This window comes from Passer domesticus, chromosome 7 (assembly GCF_036417665.1).
Source record: "Passer domesticus isolate bPasDom1 chromosome 7, bPasDom1.hap1, whole genome shotgun sequence".
Taxonomy (NCBI): Eukaryota; Metazoa; Chordata; class Aves; order Passeriformes; family Passeridae; genus Passer; species Passer domesticus.
Genome location: NC_087480.1, coordinates 61,336,183 through 61,359,692, shown reverse-complemented (window position 1 = coordinate 61,359,692; position 23,510 = coordinate 61,336,183). Strand labels below are relative to the sequence as shown.

Sequence of the window (23,510 nt, the reverse complement as noted above, 5' to 3'; positions counted from 1 at the left end):
ATTCCCACTGAAGAACAGACAGTTCCAGATGAGGGCGTGGTCCCCAAAACCACGGGACACCGCACCCCAAAACCCCATGGCTGAGGGAGCATGCAGGACAACACATTTTCTAAAAATCCTTCCCAAAGACACCACTGGGAGCAAATCCTTGCTCCCCACCCAGAGCAACAACCCCTCAGAGCATCAAACGCAGCCGATATCCTGGCAGTGGGATATTCCCACTGCATCCCTGGAAATTCCCAGAATTCCCAGAATCACAGCGTTGGCAGAGACCTCCAAGACCATCGAGTCCAGCCCAGCCCCAGCACCCCAACTCAACCCTGGCCCCCAGTGCCACATCCAGGCTTTGTTAAACACCCCCAGGGATGGGGACTGCACCACCTCCCCTGCAGCCATCCCAGAGCTTTATCACCTTTCTGTGAAAACCTTTCCCTGATATCCAGCCTGAATTCCCTGGGTGCAGTGCAGGCTGTGAGCTCTGGCTGTGTCAGTGCCTGCAGACAGAGCCCAGCCCAGCTGAGCACAGGCACCTTTCAGGAGCTGGGCAGTGCTGAGGGCACCCCTGAGTCTCCTTTTCTCCAGGGGAGCCCCCCCAGCTCCCTCAGGTGTTCCTCTCAGGGTTTGTGTTCCAGCCCCTCTCCAGCCTCCTTGCCAGGCATGGAATGTGAGCCAGGGGTCTGCCACAGCACTACAATTTCCTCCTCATTTTTCCTTTTCCCTCTCTCTCTCCTCTTTTCCCTCATTTCTCCTTTTCCCTCATCCCTCTGCATCTGTATCTTTGATTCTGCAGGATGAAAAGTCAGGAATAACCAGGGAGATCTCCTGGATCCCCAGGCTCAGCTGGGATGTGGGAATGTGAGTCCATCTGAGCAGCAGCAACAACAAAACATCCTCATTTCTAATGGTCTGAAGGTCATGGGGGTGGAATTGGGGTTCTTGGCCGCCTCCACTCTTCCCTCATGAATCCATAAATCCTTCTCTTCATGGCTTCAGGGAATAAATTAATTCTTACATTCATGTCTTCACTAAACAATAAAAGTATAACCTATTATAAGCATTGCAATTATTGCCCAGAAACCTGAGAGACAAATCCAGTTGCTGTGGCACAGCTCCACCCCAAACTTGCCTTTTCAGCTCCTGCCTCAAAAGTCATTTTTATAAACATTTCATTTGCACAAATGACCTGATAATAACAGAAAAAAAAATCCACTTTATGGAGCTTTGGATCTAACCACAAGCAGCAGACCAGCTTAATTTGCCTTATTTTTCCCTACAAAAGGTGGAAAATGCAGCTGTGGAGTAGCCAGGGATCCCAGAACAAGACAGCATCACCATGTCTCCTTCCACACAGGGACAAACTGCCCACGTTCATCAAGGACATGGATCTTGCCACACACACACAAAAAAAAACCTGAATCCAGAAAGAAACCATAATTTCCCTTCTGGCATTCCATGCCCTAAATTCCAGATGCCAAACTCAGCAGATCTGTCACTTCCCTGCACATGAAGTTTATATTTATTTTATTTTCAAGTTGGGCTCAAATATTTAGCGATCAAGCAGAAATCCAGTGTGTGGAAGTGAGACAGCTCCTTGCTGGGCTGTGGGGTGATCCTGGGGCAGTGCCACACTCCTGCATTCCCGGGATAATCCCACCCCAGCTCCAGACCATTCACACCACCAGAACCAAGCCCAGGAATTCCAGTCCAGGGTTAAGATTCCAAGGCACAGGAAAAGCCCCAGATGTGCTGGTGCTGGGCAAGGGGCAGGGAGGAAGCACGGAGCAGGGGGAATGTGGAGCTGGAATATTCCTGTGAGGGATAGTGCTGTCCCTGCTGTCCTCAGCTCTCCCCAGAGCTCCCAACAAGCCCCTGAGAAAGGAAACCCAAACAGGGATTTTGGCTGGAAACAGCCCCAAGCACCAGGAGGAAGCAGCTCCTGCACGACCCCTCCTGGCTCTAAGCTGGGAGATGCCATCGGAGTGGGGACACCAAAGTGGGAAATGTCAGAGTGGGGACCTTGGAAAAGGGAGGAAAGGAAGGACCCAACTCCCGGTCACCACCTTGATCCCTGCCTCCTGCTGCTGCTCAGCCATCACTGCCACCAGGAGGGGTTTGCTCCATGATCCCGAGCCAGGATCCCGCTGCCAGGCAGCGCCATCCCAGGCCCTCCTTTGCAGGAGGGAACACTTTGGGAATCCCACATGGAACCATGCCAGGCAGCGCCATCCCAGGCCCTCCTTTGCAGGAGGGGACACTTTGGGAATCCCACGTGGAACCATGCCAGGCAGCGCCATCCCAGGCCCTCCCTTGCAGGAGGGGACACTTTGGGAACCCCACATGGAACCATGCCAGGCAGCGCCATCCCAGGCCCTCCTTTGCAGGAGGGGACACTTTGGGAACCCCACATGGAACCATGCCCCAGCTCTGCCTGCAGGCACACAGCAGCGCCCAGGTGCTTCCTCGGGATTTTCGGGAATCCCTCCCCCTGCTTCTCCTTCTGCCCTCAAAAGGAAAATGCTGGCTCCGTGCCCGCGGGACGAAGCTGCCCCCAAGGCCTGGGGGCTGTCCTCTCTGGCATGTGACACTGCTCGGAGAGGGTGCCATCGGCCCCAAACCGAGGTGTTCCCCTCCCTCATCCACGAGGGACCCCAGACCTCCCGCACCTGCAGCCCAGCAGCAGAAGCTGGCACAGCCCGGGCGGTGCTGGCGGTGCCAGCGCATTCCCGGAGCCCTTCCTGCCGACAGCGGGCCGGGAGGAGGGCAGCAGGCAGCAGGCACGGCTCCTGGGCTTTGAAGGTTTGAATCACCGCCCCCAGCCCGCTCCGGGAGCGAGCGGGGAGCGCGGAGAAGCCCTGGTGGGCAGGGTCAGGGTCCTGGGCAGCGCAAGCGGCTCTGCTCCCTGGTTTGCACCTCCGTCTGGGAATATTCGGAATGCTCCTTTGGCCTTTTGGTTTGCTTGGGTTGGATTTATTTTCTTTTTTTTTCTTTTTTTTGAAAATGAAATCAATGAGGAAAAAAAAAAGAGATCAGCGGGACAAATGGCACAAATTAAATCAAATCAAATTAAAACGATTCCGGTCGGACTGGCGATGTCATCTAAGCAGCCATAGCATTCCGCACGGGAAGCTGGGCTGGATGGAGCCAGGAAAACTGCACTGGATGGAGCCCGGAAAGCTGCACTGGATGGAGCCCGGAAGGGAACCCCGGGAGCGAGAGAGCGAGGGGAGCGAGCGGTTACCGGCTGTGCTTTGCACTACTTACCTTCGAAAGTCAAATAAAACTTTCCTCTGTCAAACCAAACGAGGGAAGGCTGTTCATTCTCTGTATGGCCAGGAGTTGAAGCGGGATGGGAAAGGTTAAGGAGAGGGAGAGAGAAGGACACAGTGTGAGTCACAGAGCAGGTCATTAATGTCGCTACGGGGAGGGGGCGAGGCGCTGCAGGGCGGTCACACGTGCGGGGACAGGGGCGCGACACCCGGCCGCTGGCTCGGGGGACACAAAGCGGGAAGCAAAGCTATGGAAGCCCAGATGGAAGAGTCGTTCTGCCCGCTGGGTGAGCGGTTTGCAGGGGTGCTCTCGCTTTTTTTTGGCCACGGTGGAAGAGGTTTTGTCGGCTCATGCGCTCCGGGCTCCGCCCGCGCGGAGCGGGGCCGGCGCTGCTCAGCATTCCCGGCGGGATGCTGCTCCGCACGCCACCCCGCAGTGACACTCAGGGACAGTGACACGTGGCTGTTTGCTCGCATCTCAGGACACGACACTTGCAGAGAACCGGACACACGCACACAGAGCAGCGGATCCTAGCTGGAGCCTTCCCTTCCCATCACAGCCAGCTCCCTGCGCTCCCGCCGCCTCCGCAGGCGCCGCGCTGGAATAACTCGGGATGTGAGGGCGGGACGGGGGATGGGGCAAAACAGCTTTTGGAGCTGCTAAATGAACCTTTCGGAATTCGGGAGGTGCCAGCCTTCCACCTTCAAGTCCTTTGAGTCACTGAGAAACTGTCATGCAAGGTGCTGCGAGCGGTGGGCGCCGCTCGGGAGGCGGAAGGAATTCTCGGGAAACTCCCTGCTAGTACAGTACCTGCCGGCGTTTCACTGCGCCCCTCAAACGCGGGCAGTTTGTCAATAAAAGCATCATCCTCTGATAACACAAGCAGAAGAAACGCAAAGGAAAGAAAGAAAGAAAGGAAGAAAAAAAAAAGAACACAAAAAGAATGAAAACACGGATCCCAAGTGAAACCAAGCAGCGCACTTGTATCAACGCAGAGACAGAAATGACGGAGGGGCACCGACACGGGAACCAGAGAGCTCCTTGCTGTGCCAGCAATTGTCCAGACTGACATGCAGCCAACGAGGAAAGCACACCAGAACAGCACGGAGGACACGGGGAAGGAACAGCCCTGCCCCTGCTCCCGGACAAACTCCGTGGGACTTTGCCACAGGGCACGGGGGATGGGAAAGTGGTGGAGCCAGACTGCAGCCCCAGCTGGACTGGGGTGTCCCTGATGCCAGACCTGCCCATCCCTGCACAGCTCCCAGCCCAGCTTGTCCTCTTTGGGGATTGGAAGCTGTCCCTCCTCTGCTGTGGGTTTTCCTGGATGCTCACCCAGCACCAGTGCCCGCCCTGGCCGTGGTGGGGACAAGGAGACGCTTTCCCAATGCAGAACCCAAACCCTGTCTGGCTCTGCCTGTGCCCCATCCAGCTTTTCCCAAGGTTCAGGTTGGATGCCAGCAGAAAAGATTCCTCATCCAGAGGGTGCTGGCACTGCCCAGGCTCCCCAGGGAATGGTCCCAGCCCCGGGGCTGCCAGAGCTCCAGGAGCACTTGGACACCACTCCCAGGGATGCCCAGGGTGGGAATGTTGGGGTCTGGGCAGGGCAGCAGTTGGATCGATGATCCCTGTGGGTCCTTTCTCACTCAGCATAATCTATGCATGGAGCTGGAAGTGCAAAACCTGCAAAATCTGGGATGCTCCTCCTGGCTGCCCTGTTTGGAGTTCCCTGGTCAGGGGTGACCCCACAGCCCTGATTTTGGCTCTGCTCCAAGGAAAGGTCCATGGAGATTCCCATGGACCCCAGCTTCTCCCCCCAGCCCAGCAACCTCATCCCCTCTGCTCAGCACGGGGAGGTCACTAAATCATCAAACAGCAGCTTTTGATCCCAAAATATGAGAGAAAAAAAGCAATCCAAACGGAGAGCCTGAGGCAGCTGGGGTGGCAGAGCTCAGCTCGCTGCCATGGCCCTTGCCAGCCTCCCGCAGCCCCTGGCACTGTCCCTGTCCTCAGCCTGGCTGTCCCCTCCCCTAACGCCGTGTCCCTGTGCCCGGCGTGCCCTCGGGCACCGCTGAGGCCACTGCCAGGGGCACAGGGGACGCTCAGGGCTCGCTGTCCCGGGGACATCTTTTCCAGCAAGGCGCTGTGACAGTGACCAACAGCCGGAACAGCACGAGCACCAAAACACCCGAGAGTGAGGTGACAACAGGACGGAGACGCAGTCGAGACTCCAGCAAAGCCACGGGGAGGGCTCGGTGCCAGCGGCACGGCGGGGACAGCGCCGTCACCGGCACCTGCTGGTGGCAGTGCCACCGCTCCCCGCGGTGACAGACGTGCAGCCAGCGCGGTGGCCGAGCGCCACTCCCGCCAGGCCGGGCTTGCCAGAGGGTCGGGAAGAGAAGACAAAGGAGGGAGGTGATCCTGGAGGAGATGGAGCCGCAGGAAGCGGGGGGCTGGCAGCCAGGGATGGAGGAGGAGAGCCGGCAGCGGGGACAGAGGGGACAGGAGGGGACGGAGGGGAGGCGTGGGGGGACCCAGCGCCTGGAGCCGGGAGCTGCCAGCCAGACTCGATTCCCATTCCTCATCTCAGCCCCGGGGTTTTGGCAAACCCCATTTTTCCCAGGATGGAAACTGCAGTGCTCTGCCCTGGGATGTGCCAAGCGGCTGGGAAGAGCCACTCGCTTTTCCAAGACCCCTTTTCTGTTACTGCTTTGAGGGCAAGTGTGAATTTAAGACATTCCAAGAGATTTAATATCCCTGGATCCCAAGGTCTGGCTTCCAGCCCCACTCCCCTCCAGGCACAAGCATCCCCTGCGAAAAAAGCTGATTTTGCCCCAATTTACAGCCCAGAACCACATTTTCTGTTACGATTCCCTTGACTTGCACCAAACATCCATTTCCCACAACATTTGGAAAAACTTCCCTCGCAGCATCACTCTCCTGATCCTTCACCCCCCTCAAATCCCTTTTAGCATTTAAAACCCCGACGGAAACCAACAAATCTGACCCCAAAAAATGACCTAGCGAATGAAAAGGAATTTTTGGAGGGCTAGGAAAGGTGAAAGAACAGCAGTGCTGTGTGTGTTTACCAACGGTGGGAGTGGTGGCTGCACTCAGGGAATTGGTGGAAGATATGGAAGAAGTACTTTCAGCACGGGCTAAAGGTGCTATCGGAGGAGGGCTGGAGGAGTGGATGGGAGGGCTAAAAGGCCTGGACTGGAGAGAAACATAAAACAGCACAAAGTTAAAGAAAATCCAAACAGAAACATTCGCATCAAACAAATAAAATTTTGCCTGGACCCTCCTGACTGCTCTGCCGGTGCCCCAGAGGAAAAACTGGAATTATTTGAGTTGTTTTAGTGCCAATGCCATTTTACTTGGAGCTGGGAAAACAGATGATCCCCACCACTGTGGGGGTGGGTGTTGGGATTCCACCCATCCACACCGAGGGTGGCAGCTCCAGGGGCCGTGGGATGGATGGAATGGGCTGGGCATTGGGACAGGAGCAGTGCTCAGCAGGTGCCAGCTCCCCAGGCCCTCAGGGACCCTTTGGGGGTCATTTTACACCCCCAGCATCCACCCCAAAGCCCTCACGCCTTACCTGGAGCAGCCCGGGGTGGCACACGGGACAGCCCTGAGCGGGCACTGCTCCAGGAGGCTGGAACTGCTCTGCTCTGCCCCCAAACCCTTCCCGGGGCACATTCCCAGCCCATTCCCAGCCCTTGCCCTGACTGAGCACCCCGGCTGGCATCACCAGGCTGGCAGAGCAGCGGTGGCACAGCCCTTCCCACGGGGAACCCACAAATCCTGGCGAGCCCAGCCCACCGTGGGTGGCTCGCCCCGCTCCGCTGCCCATTCCAGACTGGGAATGCCGCCCTCCCCCTGGCACAGCCCCTCCCCACGTACCACATCGCCGACGGGGGGTTTGCCCGGGGGCAGCTTGGGCCGGGACGGGGGTCGGGGCGGCGGTGGCGGGGGGGTGCCACACGTGGCCAGCGGCGTTCCGGGGCGAGCCGGGGACGAGGAACCTGCAACAAAGGGAGCCGTGAGTGCCTGCGGGCGCTGCCCCCGCTGCTGCCCCCCAGGGCTCCCCAGCATCCCTGCAAGGAACATTCCAGGGGGGCTGGTGCCCGTGGATGCCCGGCAGGGGCTGCTCAGTGCCCGCTTTCCTCTGCAAAATGGACATCGGAGTCTTACAGCTTTCCCAAAAATAGGGGCAGGAGGGGTGGGATGATGGATGAAATACTGCTCCAGGGCTGGCACAACTGCGGGTTCGGGATCCTCAGCACAGGGCAAAGCTTTGGCCCGGCGAAGAAGGGGGGAAGAGGAAGGTTCTGGGATTTGCTGGGAGCACAACGCAGCTCCCGACCCTCTGGAAGAGGCTCCCGAAGGAGGGAGCTGAGCTCGGGCTCACACAGACCCTGCGGCAGAGGGGGAGCTCTGTGACCAAACGGGAACTGCCTCAGGGAGATCCAGGAGCCTGCTTCGCTCCACACACGGGAATTCCTTCCAGGAGGAGCCCAGCAGGAACTGGGGCACCAGGACACGACGGGCAGGAACTCAGAGCTCAGTGCCAGGATAGCTGTGCCAGTGTTTGCCACCAGCTTCCATGGAGCTCAGCAGCTCCATGCTCAGACTGATGAGATGATAACTGAATAGTTTTCCCACTTACAAGAGAATTTCCTGAGTTTTTGGGTGATAGCTCAGGTTAAGCAAAGATCAAAGCTGGATTTATAGAAACAAGAAGAGGTGAAGGAGAGCAGGCCAAGACAGAGAGGGCCTGGCATAAAGGGAGTAAATTCCAGTCAATCCTTTGCACAACTCCAAAATTCAAGCCACTTTTATTTCAAAGCCTAATTTGGGAACCAAAGTTTGAATTTTTCATTCCTTATCCCAAGAAAAGCCTGACAAAATAGGAAATACTGAGGGGAAATAACCTTGCAGGACAGTGTCAGGGAGGATTCTGTGGCCACCAGGTAGCCAAAGCCTGGCCAGATGGTGCCTTCCATGCAGGGAGTGGATATTTCCTACACCAGAAACTGGCAGCATGTGGAAACCAGCACGGAATCTGAAATCTGCTGGAATGCTGGCCTTGGAGCAATGTGGGGTGGTGGAAGGGGGCTGGAACAAGATGAGCTTTGAGATCCCTTCCAAGCCCTTCCACTGTGACCCTGCCCAGAGCCTTGGTGACACCCACAGGCTGGGCAGGCAGGAGGAGATCCTGGGGTGCTCCCCAGCCCCCAAAAACCAGCCTTGGAAAGGTGGGAGGGGTGGGACAGGCGCTGCTGCACAGCCTGCTGCAGCCTTTGGAGGATTGGCAGCATGTTTGTGTGGCTGTGTCCACACTTCCATTTCCATTGCTGCCCAGACTGAGACAGGAGAAATTCCTGGAGCAGGGATGTGGATCTTCTGGGACAGGCTTCTCCATCCATCCACCCCCCGAGGGGAGCCCTGGCCTGTCTCCATCCTGTGCTCAGCTGGGCTGGAGAGCAGTGCAGGATGGATCCCGGTCTTTCCTGCTCCTGGAAGCTCCTGGAGAAGTCCCAGCTCCTGCTGGACACTGCAGCCCCCACAGGGACCCCCGCCCACCCCCCAGCCAGCACAGAAAAGCCACCAGCACTGAAGCAAAGCCCCAGCTGCAGCCCCAGCCACACTCAGGGCCCCCTCCTGGAGGTGACAACGCCCCCGGGCAGTGACACGAATTCCCAGCTCCCACCAGGAGGGTGGCAGGGGTCACACACGGAGCTGGGGGCTGCACACCCACCCAACCACCAGTGCAGCTTCCTCCAGGCTGTGATCTCCCCAAAATCCCCTCTGGTGGATGCAGGGTGGGAGCACAGGCTGAGCCGGGCTCAGGCCCTAAGGGAACAGGCTCAGGCTGCAGCTCCTCAAGCAGGGAGTGAGAGCAAGCCGACCTCCCTGCTCGTTTGCCTTAATGAACATTCATAATTGATCAGGTGAAGGCAGGCAGAGCCAGCAGCTTCTCCCGGGGGAGAGGTTCACCCCAGAACACTTCTCCCCATCCACACCAGAGGCAGGGAGAGCCGAGCACCCTTCCCAGCTGGGAATCACCGGGATGAGAGGCTGTGATCCAAACAAACACCCCGACCCTGCACCTGCGGCTCGCTCAGACCATTGACCCGAACCACTTCTATCCCCACGGAGAGCACAACCACAGCAACAACAACAACAGCAGCAGCGAGCCCGTGCCCAGTTTGGGGTGGCAGGGAGCCTCGGGAAAGGCTCCCAGCGCCAGGGAAGGAAGGAAGGCAGGCCACGGGCTGGCAGCAGGGCACGGCCCGGCGGGAGGGTCACCACGGCCACACGGCAGCACACCCGAGCTCAGCACGTACCGCTGGTGCTTCCCGTGCCGGCGCCCGGTCCGGGGGACGAGACCACGGCGCGGTAGGTGGGCGGCGGCGGGGGCGGCGGGGTGCCCCTGGGGCCCGGCCCCAAATCTTTGGGAGAGGCGACGGGCTCGGCCGAATCATCCTTAAGCTCGGGAAGCTTCTTGGGAGCGTCTTGCAGCTGCAGCGGCGAGGGCAGCGGGCGGGGAGGCTCGGCCGGGGCGCTGGCCGGGCTGCCCGCCGCCGGGGACGCCGCCTTCTCCCGGGGCGACAGCTCCGGAGGCGCGTTTTCCGGGGATTGCTCGGAAAAATTGACCCACTTGTCTTCCGCGGTGGCAGCAGCAGATTTGGGGGACGGCACGGGGCCAAAAATGCTGTCCAAGTCATTGATGGACGGGAGTTTGTCCCGTTTGGGCTCTGCTGCTGCCTGGTCCCCTCCTGCGGTCAGAGGAGGTTTATTTTACACCGGGCGTTAAGCGGGGGCTGCGCTACTCTCTACGGGCTCTACTTCTACGGGAGAGGCTCTAAAACCACCTTTTCTCGTCTCTATTTATATAATTCATGGGCAAGAACGTTTCCACCACAGCCAGGTGTGACATGGAATGAATCCCGCGGGATCCAAAGGCTGGAGGAGGGAGCATGCACCACGAGCCAGCACTCACAGCCAAGAATCCCAAATTCCCCCAAATTCACAGCCTTTTCTGTCCTCTGCACCACAGCACGTCCTTAGCAGCAGCTCTGATTTATCAGCAGGTACCAAAGGCGTGTGCTCAGCACTCTGGCACACCCCACTCTCTCTGTATATATATTTATAAACACTCAGGTATAAATACATATATTTATAAACACTCAGGTATAAATACATATATTTATAAACACTCAGGTATAAATACATATATTTAGACATGCTGGTTGGACGCTGCTGGAGTCTGGGCATGCAGCACAGGATGCACATGGGGAGTGTATTCCAGCCACAGGGAAGGCAGTCCAGCCACAAGCAGGAACAGGCCGGGATTTCAGGGCACAGAAAGGGGATTTCAGGGCACAGAAAGGGGATTTCAGGGCACAGAAAGGGGATTTCAGGGCACAGAAAGGGGATTTCAGGGCACAGAAAGGGGATTTGGATTCCAGGGCTCTGCTCACTGAGCCACCACACACCAACATTCCCACCTGACGCCAGAACCACCACAGATCCATCAGCCAAGCACTTCACATCCAGGGAAGGGACATCCTGACACTAAATGCCCTCTGGGATGCTCGTGGCAGCATCACCCCATCCCTGCTCTGTTCTGGGATCTACATTTAGGGTGGGGGGGATAAACCAGGGATTTGCTGAACCAGACAAAACCAGACCTCAGGCACTTGCTTCACAAAGACACAAGGCACAGCCCAGCAAATGATGGAGCATTTGCTGCTGGGAATGGATGGATGGATGGATGGACATGGACACCCTGCCAGCCTGGAAAATCGGGATGAGATGGGGATGGGCAGAGCAGGGGGCTCCTCGTGGCACAGGGGGCTCACCCCGAGGGGCTCTGGCTCTGCTCAGATCCTGCTTTCCCACCAGCCAGCACCATGAATTATATGTTTGGAAGCACCTGATGTCCTCGGGCTGCACCCAGCACCTTTCCATCCCTGCCCCGGGCTGTCCCTCATTCCCAGCACCTTTCCATCCCTGCCCCGGGCTGTCCCTCATTCCCAGCACCTTTCCATCCCTGCCCCGGGCTGTCCCTCATTCCCAGCACCTTTCCATCCCTGCCCCGGGCTGTCCCTCATTCCCAGCACCATTTCCATCCCTGCCCCGGGCTGTCCCTCATTCCCAGCACCATTTCCATCCCTGCCCCGGGCTGCAGGATCAGGGGGGCTCTTCCCACCTCTCGGCAGGGATTTGGGGGCAGGGAGGGCAGGAGCAGCTCCTGCCACAGGCAGACCCTGCACAGCTCTGGTTTCCTCAGCACAGGCAGGAGCAGGGCTCTGGGATTGGGAATATATCCCGGCTTTCAGCAGGACATGGAGGCTGACCCTGCACTGCATTCCCAGAGCGACTGATCCAGAGGCAGGGGTGGTGTAAAGAACAGGAATCTCACCGGGGTGAGACCGACTTGGGAGGCAAAAACATCTCTGTGCTGCTTCTAGTGCAGCACCCACTGAGGCACCACAGGGCTGGGGCTGCCCCGGATCCCTGGCGGTGCCCGGGGCCGGGCTGGACACTGGGGCTGGAGCAGCTGGGACAGCGGGAGGTGGGAACTGGACAGGACAGGAATCCCTCCCAACCCAGCCCAGCCCGGAATGCTCTGAATTCCAAGGGCAGAGGATGCGCAGGGACCAAATCCCTGCCCGAAACACAGCCATGGGGACATGCCAGCCCTGATCTGGGGATGGGACATGCCCCCCCAGTGCCACCCCGGGGCTGGGGATGGCCCTGTCCCATCCCCAGAACCACCCCCAAGCCGGGGCTGTCCCCGTGCCCTCCCCGGGGCTGTCCCCGTGCCCTCCCCGGGGCTGTCCCCGAGCCGGGGCTGTCCCCGTGCCCTCCCCGGTGTCCCCCCGAGCCGGGGCTGTCCCCGTGCCCTCCCCGGTGCCCCCCGAGCCGTTACCGATGGCCGGGGGCAGGGGGGAGCCGGTGCGCGGCGGCGTGGCCGGGATGTTCTTCGGGGGGAGCGGCGGAGGGGCTGAAAGAGAGCACAGAGAGGGGAGAGTTCAGCCGGGGAGCGGCAGGGCATCCCACGGGATGGCACACGGGATCGCCGGGGAAAGGGGACAAGGCAGGGAGGGGCTCCCAGCCCGGCCTTGGGCACTGCCAGGGGTCCAGGGGCAGCCACAGCTGCTCTGGGAATTCCATCCCATCCCTCCCCACCCTCACAGGGAGGAATTCTTCCCAATATCCCGTTAATTCCTTCAATACCCCATCCCTCCCTGCCCTCTGCCCATTTCTGTTGGGTTTGATGGAATTTCCCCCTTTTTTACATCGCAGCCTGTTTCAACGGCCTCAATTAGCATTTTAATTAAACCTGGGTCCTCTGAGGCTCGGAGCTGCCTCCGCCTTCCTCCCGTGCCCATCCCACGTGGATCCAGGATGTGGATCCGGGATCGGGAATGCTGGGCTAATTAACAGCGGCTAATTAACCAGCTGTGCTTTACAGGGGCATTTCTGCAGAGGAAACGGCTCCGCAGCTGCCCCGGGCAGAGGGAAAGCTGCAATAAAAATCCGGATTGGGGCTGTGCTGCTCTCCCTGATGTTACCCTGGAAAAACCGGTGTTTCCAACTCTTCCAGCCAAGTAACCTCGGCATGAACGTGCAGGACCAGGATCCATCCCATCCCCTGATCCCTTATCAATCCCACTCCCTCCTCCACCCCTCAGTGCTGTCACCCAAGCCAGACAAAGGGGAAAAACCCCTTTAATTTAAAATATCACGGGCTGGATGAGGACAGCTCAAATCTTTGACCTGATTTCTGGATATATTAATTTCTTTTCGTGGTCACTTACTTCCAGTTGGAAAAGGTCTTGGAAGTTTTGGGGACTCTACGTTTGTGTTGATGGGCTGCACTGACCCCCATATCTCAGGCTGGTCCAGAGCAGCTGAAAAATCAAAAATAAACATTTGAAAGCAATGAAAAACACAAATATTTTCTTCCAATCACCCAAACACATGGATGAGACTCTGGGGCTCTGGGAAAAGAGGGCCCAGACAGTGAGAGAAACCTCATTAATTAAGGACAGGGGGTTCTGTAATGGTGGATAATTAAAATTCTGTCTGATTTTGAAGCAGGACGTGCAATTAGTTTGACACTTATGCTGTTTGACAAACAAAACAATGCCAGGGATGGATTTGGAGGCTTATTATGGGAAGGAAAACATTGTATTGATGGCCAAAGTGGTCTGGAATTTTAGGATATGCAAACAAAAAAAACCCATCAGGTAGTAAAATGAAAAGATAATTGTATTCCCAGAGAATAAAGGAGGAGAAAAAATATTTTTGTATATAATTGAGATTTTTCGGAGTTTTTGTGCAGAGAACTGCTTGCAAACATTGTCTTGATTAAAAGAATTAACAGGAGGCGTTAATGACAGGACATAACGAGGCTACAGGGCAGTGGCCCTCCAGGAGGAGGAGATCTCTGGGAAGAGCCCGCTCCAGGGCATGGATGGGGTTGGTTTGGGGAAAACAAGCCTTGCAAGGTTCCTGAGCTTTGGGAAAGCTGGGAAATACCAGCCTTGGAAGGAAGCAAAGTGTCTCCGTGTTACAGGAAGGAAAAATGACATTTTGAGGTGGCATTTCCTGGGCATGGAGGGGTGCAAGGCTTGTGCTACAGCTGCCTCCAGAACCCTGGATGGAGTCAAACCCCCTGCTCCAGGGTGAAGGGTTGACTGGAAAATGCTGAGTTTTCATATTCTTGAGCTGCTCCCAGTCAGGATCTCTCCCAGACCTCATAATTAACTAATTGACTTAAGCACTTGCTCTGCTTCCACCCAGGCCCAATTAACCCCGGACGTGGCCACCCGTCCTTCAACCCCTGCCTGGGCTCCCTCCTCCAGCAGGAGGGCTGGAACCTGGGAATCCGGGAATTGTCCAGCCTGGAAAAGCCCTCAGAGCCCATGGAAGTGCCAGTTCCACCCCGATCTTGTCCCCAAGTGCCACATCCACACAGCTCTGAAATCCCTCCAGGAATGGGGACTCCACCCCTGCCAGGGCTGGAGAATATTCCTGTGTCCCTGCCAGGAGATGCCACTGTGGCCCCAAAGTCACTCACCAGGTCCCCAAAATCACCGACTGTGGCCCAAAGCCACCATGGCTCCAAAGTTGCCATGGCCCCAAACTCACCCTGTCACTAAACTCACTCTCCAAGGCCCCAAATTCACTCACCAAGGCCCCAAATTCACTCACCAAGGCCAGCCCCAAACTCACCAGGTCCCCAAACTCCCTTGCCCCAGTCCCAAACTCACTTGCCATGCCTCAATTGCCCTTGCCCCAGCCCCAAAGTCATTTGACATGCCCCAAATTTCTCAGGTCCCCAAACTCCTTCACCCCAGCCCCAAACTCCCTCATCACAGCCCCAAACTCACCTGTCCTGGCCCCAAATTTCCCAGGTCCCCAAACTCCTTCACCCCAGCCCCAAACTCACCCGCCATGGCCCCAAAGTCAATTGCCATGTCCCAAACTCACCCGCCATGGCCCCAAAGTCAATTGCCATGCCCCAAACGCCCTCACCCCGGCCCCAAAGTCATTTGCCATGCCCCAAACTCACTTGCCGTGCCCCAAAGCCCCCTGCATGCCCCAAACTCACCCTCCAGCTTGTGCTCCTCGAAGGCCGACTCCAGCGGGGGCCCGAAGAGCGGGGCCAGCGCCGCCGGATCCTCCGCGGGCTTCTTGCTGTGGGGAGAGGAGCACAGCAGCCATGAGGGGCACGTCTGGGCTCTGACCCCGTCCTTGAGGCTAACACAAAGATCTTCGAGGACGTTTTTTACCCCAGACCAACGAGGAGCTGGCCAAGCACGGGTTCCAGGTGGGAAAAAGGGAAAGGAGAGTGGCAGCACCACAGTGCCAGCCTTGTGGTGCCACAGCAGCTGCTGGGACACTGAGTTGCTTTAGGGTTGGTCAGAACTCCATGGAAAAGGATTTAAAAAATAAATACTTGAAATAAATACTTGGGATCCGAACCATGCTCTGCTACAACACACCTTGAGTCGACCCCTGGAGCTGCACAGGGCACATTCCCAGGGAGATTTGGCTTTATTCCATAAAAACTTGCATGTTTGCTGTGCTGAATCAATACATCCCCCCGAAGCTTGGCCAGCTCCCTAAGGATCAGGCTCAAGGTGGCTTCCAGCAGGGAATGTCCTTGGAGCTTTGGGTGGAGAGCAGGAATGGACACCAAGCATCCCAACCACTACCAGCCACTCAGTTCTGCCAAAATCTTGGAATGTTTTTGGTTGGAGAGACCTTAAAGCCCTCCCAGTGCCACCCTGCCCTGGCAGGGACACCTCCCACTGTCCCAGGTGCTCCAGCCCCAGTGTCCAGCCTGGCCTTGGGCACTGCCAGGGATCCAGGGGCAGCCCCAGCTGCTCTGGCAATGCCATTCCTCGCCCTCCCAGGGAACAACCCCTTCCCAAAACCCCATCGGGCCCCTGCAGCTCCCATCGGGCACAGTGCAGGTGGCAATGTCCCAGAGCCCCCGTGGGATGAGGAGCCTGAGCTGGAGGTGCCAGGCAGGCTCTGCACTGACCTGGCGGGGTCTGGCGTGGGCGTGGAGCGCCGGGGCCGCGTGATCTCCTCACCTGGGACAGGACACATGGATGAGAGTCATCCCCACTCCAGAGCATCCCCCAGACCCCTGGTGTCCCACCCACCCTGCTGTGCAGGGATCCTGGCAGGAAAAACCTGCTTTTAATTCTGATTTGTTTCTGTACTGAGCTAAATCAGGGAGCTGCACTGCTACAGGGGTCCCAGGGATGTCCCCACTCCTTCTCCAGGGAAGACTTCTGGGAGCCATCTGCTCTGCCAGCACCACTTTAAACCAAATTTAAGTCACCCCTTTTCCCACCCCCACTCCCCAAACCCCTCCAGCAGGTGCAGCGAGTGCTGTTTTCACAGCTGCAGGAGATACTTACTGGATAAATTCCTTTTAATCGTCCCCTGGAAGGAGAAACACAGGGATAAGTGGGGTGCACGGGGACAGGGGTGGGTGGCAGTTGTCACCCCAGGAGCAAAGCAGCCCAGCCGAGGTGGCAGGAGCCATCTGAGGGGACATTTCCTGCAGGAGCACAAAACCCTGCAGAAAATTCCTGAGCCACTCGAAACCACGGCTGGCAGCTGCGCTGTCCCGAGTGCCACGTCCACAGGACTGTAAATCCCTCTGGGAATGGGCACTCTCCACTGCCATGGCCAGCTGTGCCAACTGTTCATGGGGCAAAAGCCAAACCCTCCCAACCACGGGAGCGGGGACACCCCAGAACCAGAGTGGGATCTCTGTGATTCCCTGAGTGATGGGAATCCCTGTCATATTTTCTGGAAAAATCTTTGCCCAGGATTCTTCTCCTGGGAAGCTGAGAAGCCTCAGAGAAAAAGGAAAACAATATTATCTCATTTGCTTCTCCTGTGTTTTGCTGCTTTGGAATGTGGTTGGAGATTGTTTATCCAACAGGCGATTGTTTCGTTGGTTTCATGTGAGTTATTTTCACTCTTTGGCCAATCAGGGTCAAGCTGTGTCAGGACTCTGGAGAGGGTCGCGAGTTTCATTATTATCTTTTTAGCATTCTGTAAGTACCCTTTCTGTATTCTTTACTATAGTATAGCATTTTTTAATACAACATAGATCATAAAATAATAAATTAGCCTTCTAAGAACATGGAGTCAGATTCCTTCCTCCCCTTCCTTCGTCTGGGAACCCAGGAAATACAAAACAGGGCCCCTTTGTGCTATCGAGGTCCCACCCACCCCCACTGGGGTGACACAAGGGGCTGTGTGGCACCGCTGGCAGCTGTCCCCATGGCCTGTGCCCACCCCAGAGCCCAGCACGGGCAGGACCCCGTGCCCCCATCCCCATTCCCAGGAGCGGGCTCTTACCGGGCTGCGCCGCTGCGGTCAGCGAGGGGGGAGAGAACAGACACCTGGTCAGAGAGTGACACGTCAGCACCCCAAGGTCCCCAGCTGCCACCACCCCTCGTGGGTCACCCTGGGACAGCCCCCCAGGGGAACCCAAGTCCTGGGAAATGGGGGGATTTCCCCCCTGGGAGCTGAGTTCTCTTGGAGAAACCCCAGTGGCACCACGGACGGGTTTGCTGCCTTCTCCTTTTGGATGTTCCCAATCCAGGTAAATCCGAACCCTACACACCTGGTCCAAATCCTTGGGCCCAAACTACACCCCCAAAGCACGCCCAGAGCCAAGGCCAGCTCTATTTTTACACATTCTATTTTAAAATGCTCTAAGTCAGCGAGAAAGGAAATGAAACTTCGTTCTAGAAGGGCAGGATTTGTTATTTGCTTTTGGCATTTCAGCTCTAGAGACAGGACAAGAGCACACACAAAGCTGGGTTAAAATATTCCAGGAGATAAAAATCACGTTTCTTACCGGACTTTTCCTCTAAAAGAAGGCAGAGACAAAACAAAAAGAAGGAATGAGAAGGTGAGGAATTTTTTTATAAAGAGGAATCAAAGATTTGTGTCAGGTTAAAGACAAAGCAGAGGGACAGGAGTGCTCCAGCTTCACCCTCACGTGGGAGAGGGAGAATTTGGAAAGGGAAAAATTGTGTCTGAGCCATTTCAGGGAAAGAATTCCATTGTTTTATCATGACAGGCCCTGCTAGCTATTCCCAGTCTGCTTCATCCCCAGTTAAGGCACCAGAATTCCCAGTCCAGAGGGCTGGGAATGGCAGTGACTACAGACACAGCACCTGGCACAGGTGCCCAGAGCAGCTGGGGCTGCCCCGGATCCCTGGCAGTGCCCAAGGCCAGCCTGGAGCAGCCTGGGATAGGGGAAGGTGTCCCTGCCATGGAATGGGATGAGATTTTGGATCCTTCCCAGCCCAATCCATGGGATTTATAATCTCCCTCCCTGCAGGGATGTGGATCCAGAGCAGGGCTTTGTGCTGGTTTGGGAGAGAAGACAAACCCAGCACAAGGGCAGGGAATTCTGGAATTCCTGTGGGTGCCAGGTTCCTGCAGGCAGCTCCTGCCCGGGGCTCTGGTGCTTTCCTGGCCCGTGCCAGGATCCAGCTCCAGTGCCCAGCCCATCTGCTCCCTTGGCTGCTGGCTTTGGGATCCTCCTGCCAGCCTGGCAGGGGCTTTCCCTGAGCACATTCCAGGGGGGCTCTGGCTCCAGGGATCCCCTGCAGCCCAGCACCCAAATCCCTGAGCCCACCCCACACTGGGATCCTCCTCACCCCTCCCCAAACCCCCAGACTTGGCAGGAAAAACACCACAGGAAAGAGGAGACAAAAATCCTATTTGGCAAAATGCACATTCCACGAGAACTCATTTTTCCTAATATTATTATTATCATCATCATCAATATTAAATTGTTCATTTTGAGGTTGGGTTTTCCCCTCCTCTTTTTGTGCTTCCCAAAACATCCAACTGCTATTTCTAATCCTGGGATGCCAACAGACAGGAAAGGAACCCCCTGCTTGGGAAGCAGAACCAAAGCACAGGGATTTTGTTTCACTTTGGCCCGGAGAGCCATCCACACTTCAGATCCAGGTGATTTATAAATCATGGAAAGCTTTGTCTGGGAAGTCACTTAAGCCCACACTAAACCTCCTGGAAGCCCAGAATCCCATCTTTTCACGGCTGAACAGATTGGGATGGGCCAACAGGAATCTTAACAAGCCCTAGGAAAAGCAGAGGGAATGGACTTGATGCGAGGATGGACTAAGGAAAAATGACCTTTCCTTCCAGGATTCACCTCCAGGGTGGGAAACATCCCTCAAACCCCATGGAAAACCCCACAGATGCTTTCCTCGGGCAAGACCCTCAATGATGATGATGATGATGATTGAAAATTCTCCTTGATTGAAATTCCCCTTTTTCCTCATTAAAAAATGAGGATAAGAGGGGAAAAAAAAGATGAGGGAATAATGCATTGTGATCTGTTCTATGAGCACAAAAGGGGATTTTGGTGACATTTTGAACTGGAAAGATCATTTCAATACATCTGAGCAACAGCTGCAGCCACACCCCTGCAGACCAGACCCCGAAATAAGGACACCAAAGCCAAGTGGAACATCAGCTCCCACCGAGTTTGGGATGATCCCTGGGCACCACCACTGCCACAGCGCAGCTGGTCTGTAGCTGCCAGACAAATTTGGTCACATCACACCCCCAAACTCCACCAGCTTGGAAGTAAAATGAGTCCCCAGACAAGGCAAGGATGGGTTGGATTCAAACCTGCACAGGGGAGCCTCAGCCAACCCCATCTGATCCTAAATGCAAAAATACCACTGACTGAAGGCCTGGGTGGTGCAGAGATCCCGACCCATCAGTTGTCCATAGGAATCTTGAACCCCCTATACAAGGGGCTGCCATAATAAACTCTTGGAACTGGACACTGAACTGCAATGTGCACATGGAGCAGAGCTGAGCCCAGGGACAGACCCCGGCAGCGCTCGTGCATTTTGGGGCCATTTGGGTTCATCCTGGGGGCAGCCCTGGCTGGGCTCTGCTGCTGCCCGAGGTGGATCCATGGGGGAGATCCTTGGAATCAATCCCTGCTTTATTCTGGAGCTCTGCCCAGCCTCTGCTCCAGGGCAGCCTGCACAGGGCATCAATGTGACCAAATTTAACAGCTACAAACCAGCTGCACTGACACCCACGGGGCCGGGGAAGGCCGGGGAAGGCCGGGGAAGGCCGGGGAAGGCCGGGGAAGGCCGGGGAAGGCCGGGGAAGGCCGGGGAGACTCACCACAGGGGATGGAGAAAGTGCAATGTTGCCTATGGAGGCCTTGAGCTCGTCCACGGTGGCCGCGCTGCGCAGGACGTCCTTGGCCTGCAGGGGCTTGATCTTGATGTTGAATTTCTTGTGCGCCTCCTCCTCCTCCTCCGACTCGCTGGAGGAGTAGAAGTGCTTTCCTTTGGTAGGTACAGCTCAGTTAAGGAATTTTCCTTCCTTGGTGTTCCCAGCTTGCTAGAGAGCTTGCTGCTCTTTGGGTTTTTTTGGTCCCAAGATGCTGACCCCAAAACGGGTGAGGGGGTCCTGTGCTGGGCCTGTCACTGCTGCATCCCTGTGCAGCCAGAGCACGAGGAGCTGCTGCTCTCAGGGATAAATCCAGCCCAGGGTTGGATTTATGAATCATGTCTGGATTCCGTGTCTGAATTTCATGGAATTGTTCAGGTTGGAAAAGCCCCATGAGACAATCGGGTCCAACCATCCCCCAGTGCTGTCCCATGTCCCCAAGTGCCACATCCACATGGATTTTAAATCCCTCCAAGGATGGAGACTCCACAACTCCCCTGAGCAGCTGTTCCAATGCCTGACCAGCCTTTTCCATGAAGAAGTTTTCCCAATATCCAACATAAACCTCCCTGGAATTTGAGGCTCTTCCCCCTCCTCCTGTCCCTGTTCCCTGGGAGCAGAGCCCAACCCCACCTGGCTCCACTCCTTGTCAAGAGCCAGAAGCTCCTCCCTGATCCTCCTTTTCTCCAGGATAATCACAGACATTTTGGTCTCCATGGAGCATCCCGTGGGATGTTCCCCCACTCCTCGTTTCACAGCAGTGAATCAAAGACAATTCCCTCGAGAATTCAGCTTTACCTGCGGAGAGCCAGCTCCAAAAGAAAATCAAAAGGTGGAAATAAATAATTATAATTAATAATAAATAATAAAAATGAAGTAAAAAGAGCCAGTGGCTTGCCTGCGAGCCCCAGCTCCTGTTACAGGCTGTAACCCAAGAGGCAGAGCCAAAACCAAAGGATATATCCTGGTTCCTCGGGTCGGATGCTGTATCCCTCCTCATCCAGCTCAGGCGAGTTCTGGATAGGGAACAAAAAAATAAAAATGCAGGAAAATGAGGAATGTGGATTCCTGGAATGCTGGAGCAGCTCCTCCCTCCTGTGGGAAAGGATGTCCTGCACAGCCCAATCCCCCAGGGCCACACAGAGCAAAGGGCACCTCAATTCTTTAACTTATTTTGCAGAAGAAAAAGTTTTAATCCTTGTTCAGAATTTAAAATTTTTTCTAGCTAAACTGCAACATCCTCTGGGCCAGGACAGAGCTCTCCGGAGCCACCTCATTCCTGGGAATTCTGGCTGAGCTGCAGGTGTGGAACTGGGGCCTGCACAGAGCTGATTTCACCCAAAGAGCCCAAAAGGAGTGTGGGAAGAGCCTGGGTTCCCGTGGGATGCAGCTGGGGGCAGGGAAACTCCAGGGGACACTTACGTATCTGTCCCAGTCGATCTCTGCATAAAATCCATTTGGGGCCCCGTTGGTTTTCTTCTGGAAAGGAAAATTCCCACAGTTCAAAGGGAGGAAGCAGGAGCACAGCACATCCCTTAGCAAGTGCTGCTGCTGTTATCCCCCACCCACACCAGAAACACAACAGCATTCCCATCTCTGGGATTCTCCCATCCCAGAGAGGTGAAACGAGGGGGGTTTAATATTCCTTGGGTGGACATCCAACATTCCTTAGGGAGAAGTGAGGAAAGGGCCACTTCTCCCTGTGCTGGGATCTTCCAGCCCTTGGGAAGCTCCCAACACCAGGAAATTTCTCAGGAAATATTTCCTGAGAGATAAAACCCCTCCCCCAAGAAAGGGCAATCCCAGGAAGGATTCAGATCCTGTTATCCCACATGCCAGACATTGAGAATTCGGGATGGAGCAGTGGGAAGGGTCTGGGATGAGTCCATGCCATGAAACACCAACACACACAGGAACTGCTGCTTGGCATTGAGGGAATTCCGTTTGGAAGAGGCTCCAGGCATCCCTCACCTCTAGAACCTTGTCCTGCTTGGCTCTGGGCACCCAAACCCACCCAAATTCCCACGGCCACCACGATTTTGGGCACCTAAATGGGACAATCCAGTTCCCTTGAGCTTCCAGAGGGACCACTCCCATGCCAGCTCCCTCCAAGGGGCTGGCAGGATGCACTCCCTGAGCCAGGGCTGGGTGCAGCCCCTCATCTCCACACCTCTGGGTATGGAGCAGCTTCCTTGGGAAAACCTCCTCTGGGTTCTGTTCCCTGGGAGTTCTGCGTGCTGCTCCAGGGGATTCCTGCTTTTCCCCCATCCATTTGTATTTAACCCCGTTTCCATGGGCCTGGCTGACCCTAAAGGGATTTTCCTGCACTCTGCACTCCAGACCAAGGGCGGCTCCCTGTTTTCCACACCCCTGTGGGAGCTGGGAGCCAGCTCCGTTTTCCTTACCCCGTTTTTATTTCCTCCTTCCCGCGTGCCCTCGGCTTTGCTATTGGAAGTTGGATCATTGGGATGAGGGCTGGGCTGCTGCAAGGGTGGGGGTGGCAGAAAAAGGGTTAAAATGTCTGCTCCTTGGCTGGGTTTTTTGGGGTTTTCTTTTTAGGTGCACAAAATTAAGTTTTGGGAAGTAGGAAGCACAAATTTGTCAGGAAAGGAAGGCTCAGCTGTGGCTCCACCAAGACTGAAGGTGGATTCCCCTGTGGGCTCTATTCAGCAGTCAGGATTTGCCTCCTGGCCACCCCAGTGGCTGCAAAAATTATGTGGAAAAGGGTCTGGAGGATGAAAAATATCAAATGTCTCCATAGGCAATCCCTCTGCCTCAATCACCTCCAGAAACTTTGGTTTGTCCCCTAAAAATTGCATTTCTGCATCCTTGGAGAGGACACCTGAGGCCCCTCTGGCCACACCTGGTGAGGAAAGGCTGCCCATGGGATTTCTGCCGGAGGAGGGAACAGCCTGGGGATGTTCCCTGGATATTCACAGAACTAAAATTGGCAAAAACCTCCAGCATCATCCAGCCCAAGCCGTGCCCTATCCCCACCTTGTCACCAAGTGCCACATCCAGGTGTGGACACCTCCAGGGATGGGGACTCCAAACCTCCCTGAACACCCTTTCTGTGGAGAAATTCCTCCTGATGTCCAACCTAAACCTGCAATTTGTTAATTTACCCAACCTAAACCAGGTCTTTATTGATTTATCCAGCCTAAACCTGTTATTTATTGATTTATCCAGCCTAAACCTGCTATTTATTGATTTATCTCTGCTGAATAGAGCCCTGCTGAAGGCGCTACCTTTACTTTCATCTCTATTTCCTAGCAAGCAGCTTAAAAACACAAGGAGTGCCCAAAGCCAAGGATTTTGGGTCAGATTGGGGTGAAAATGAACATTTCTTGCAAGGAGCAGTTTGGCCCCTAAATTTTTATCTTTTTAAAGATACCCCAGCACTGTTCTCCCTGCTGAGCCTCACAAGGGGCTCGTCTTTATTTTGA

General features: G+C 55.8%; 1 protein-coding gene across 1 annotated transcript in view; it reads right to left on the bottom strand.

Moving 5' to 3' along the window:
- The window catches only part of SGIP1 (SH3GL interacting endocytic adaptor 1), a 52,012-nt gene that overhangs the window by 12,250 nt on the left and 16,252 nt on the right, over nucleotides 1-23,510 (bottom strand). The window contains exons 4-18 of the mRNA XM_064429160.1: nucleotides 22,470-22,547; nucleotides 21,487-21,543; nucleotides 21,026-21,080; nucleotides 20,014-20,189; nucleotides 17,687-17,698; nucleotides 17,182-17,193; nucleotides 16,227-16,251; nucleotides 15,842-15,893; nucleotides 14,903-14,988; nucleotides 13,104-13,196; nucleotides 12,212-12,286; nucleotides 9,621-10,052; nucleotides 7,174-7,295; nucleotides 6,357-6,483; nucleotides 3,262-3,321 (exon numbers count right to left, since the gene is read on the bottom strand). Coding sequence (XP_064285230.1) covers nucleotides 3,262-3,321; nucleotides 6,357-6,483; nucleotides 7,174-7,295; nucleotides 9,621-10,052; nucleotides 12,212-12,286; nucleotides 13,104-13,196; nucleotides 14,903-14,988; nucleotides 15,842-15,893; nucleotides 16,227-16,251; nucleotides 17,182-17,193; nucleotides 17,687-17,698; nucleotides 20,014-20,189; nucleotides 21,026-21,080; nucleotides 21,487-21,543; nucleotides 22,470-22,547 — 1,462 coding nt within the window. The remainder of the gene's footprint in view (nucleotides 1-3,261; nucleotides 3,322-6,356; nucleotides 6,484-7,173; nucleotides 7,296-9,620; nucleotides 10,053-12,211; nucleotides 12,287-13,103; nucleotides 13,197-14,902; nucleotides 14,989-15,841; nucleotides 15,894-16,226; nucleotides 16,252-17,181; nucleotides 17,194-17,686; nucleotides 17,699-20,013; nucleotides 20,190-21,025; nucleotides 21,081-21,486; nucleotides 21,544-22,469; nucleotides 22,548-23,510) is intronic.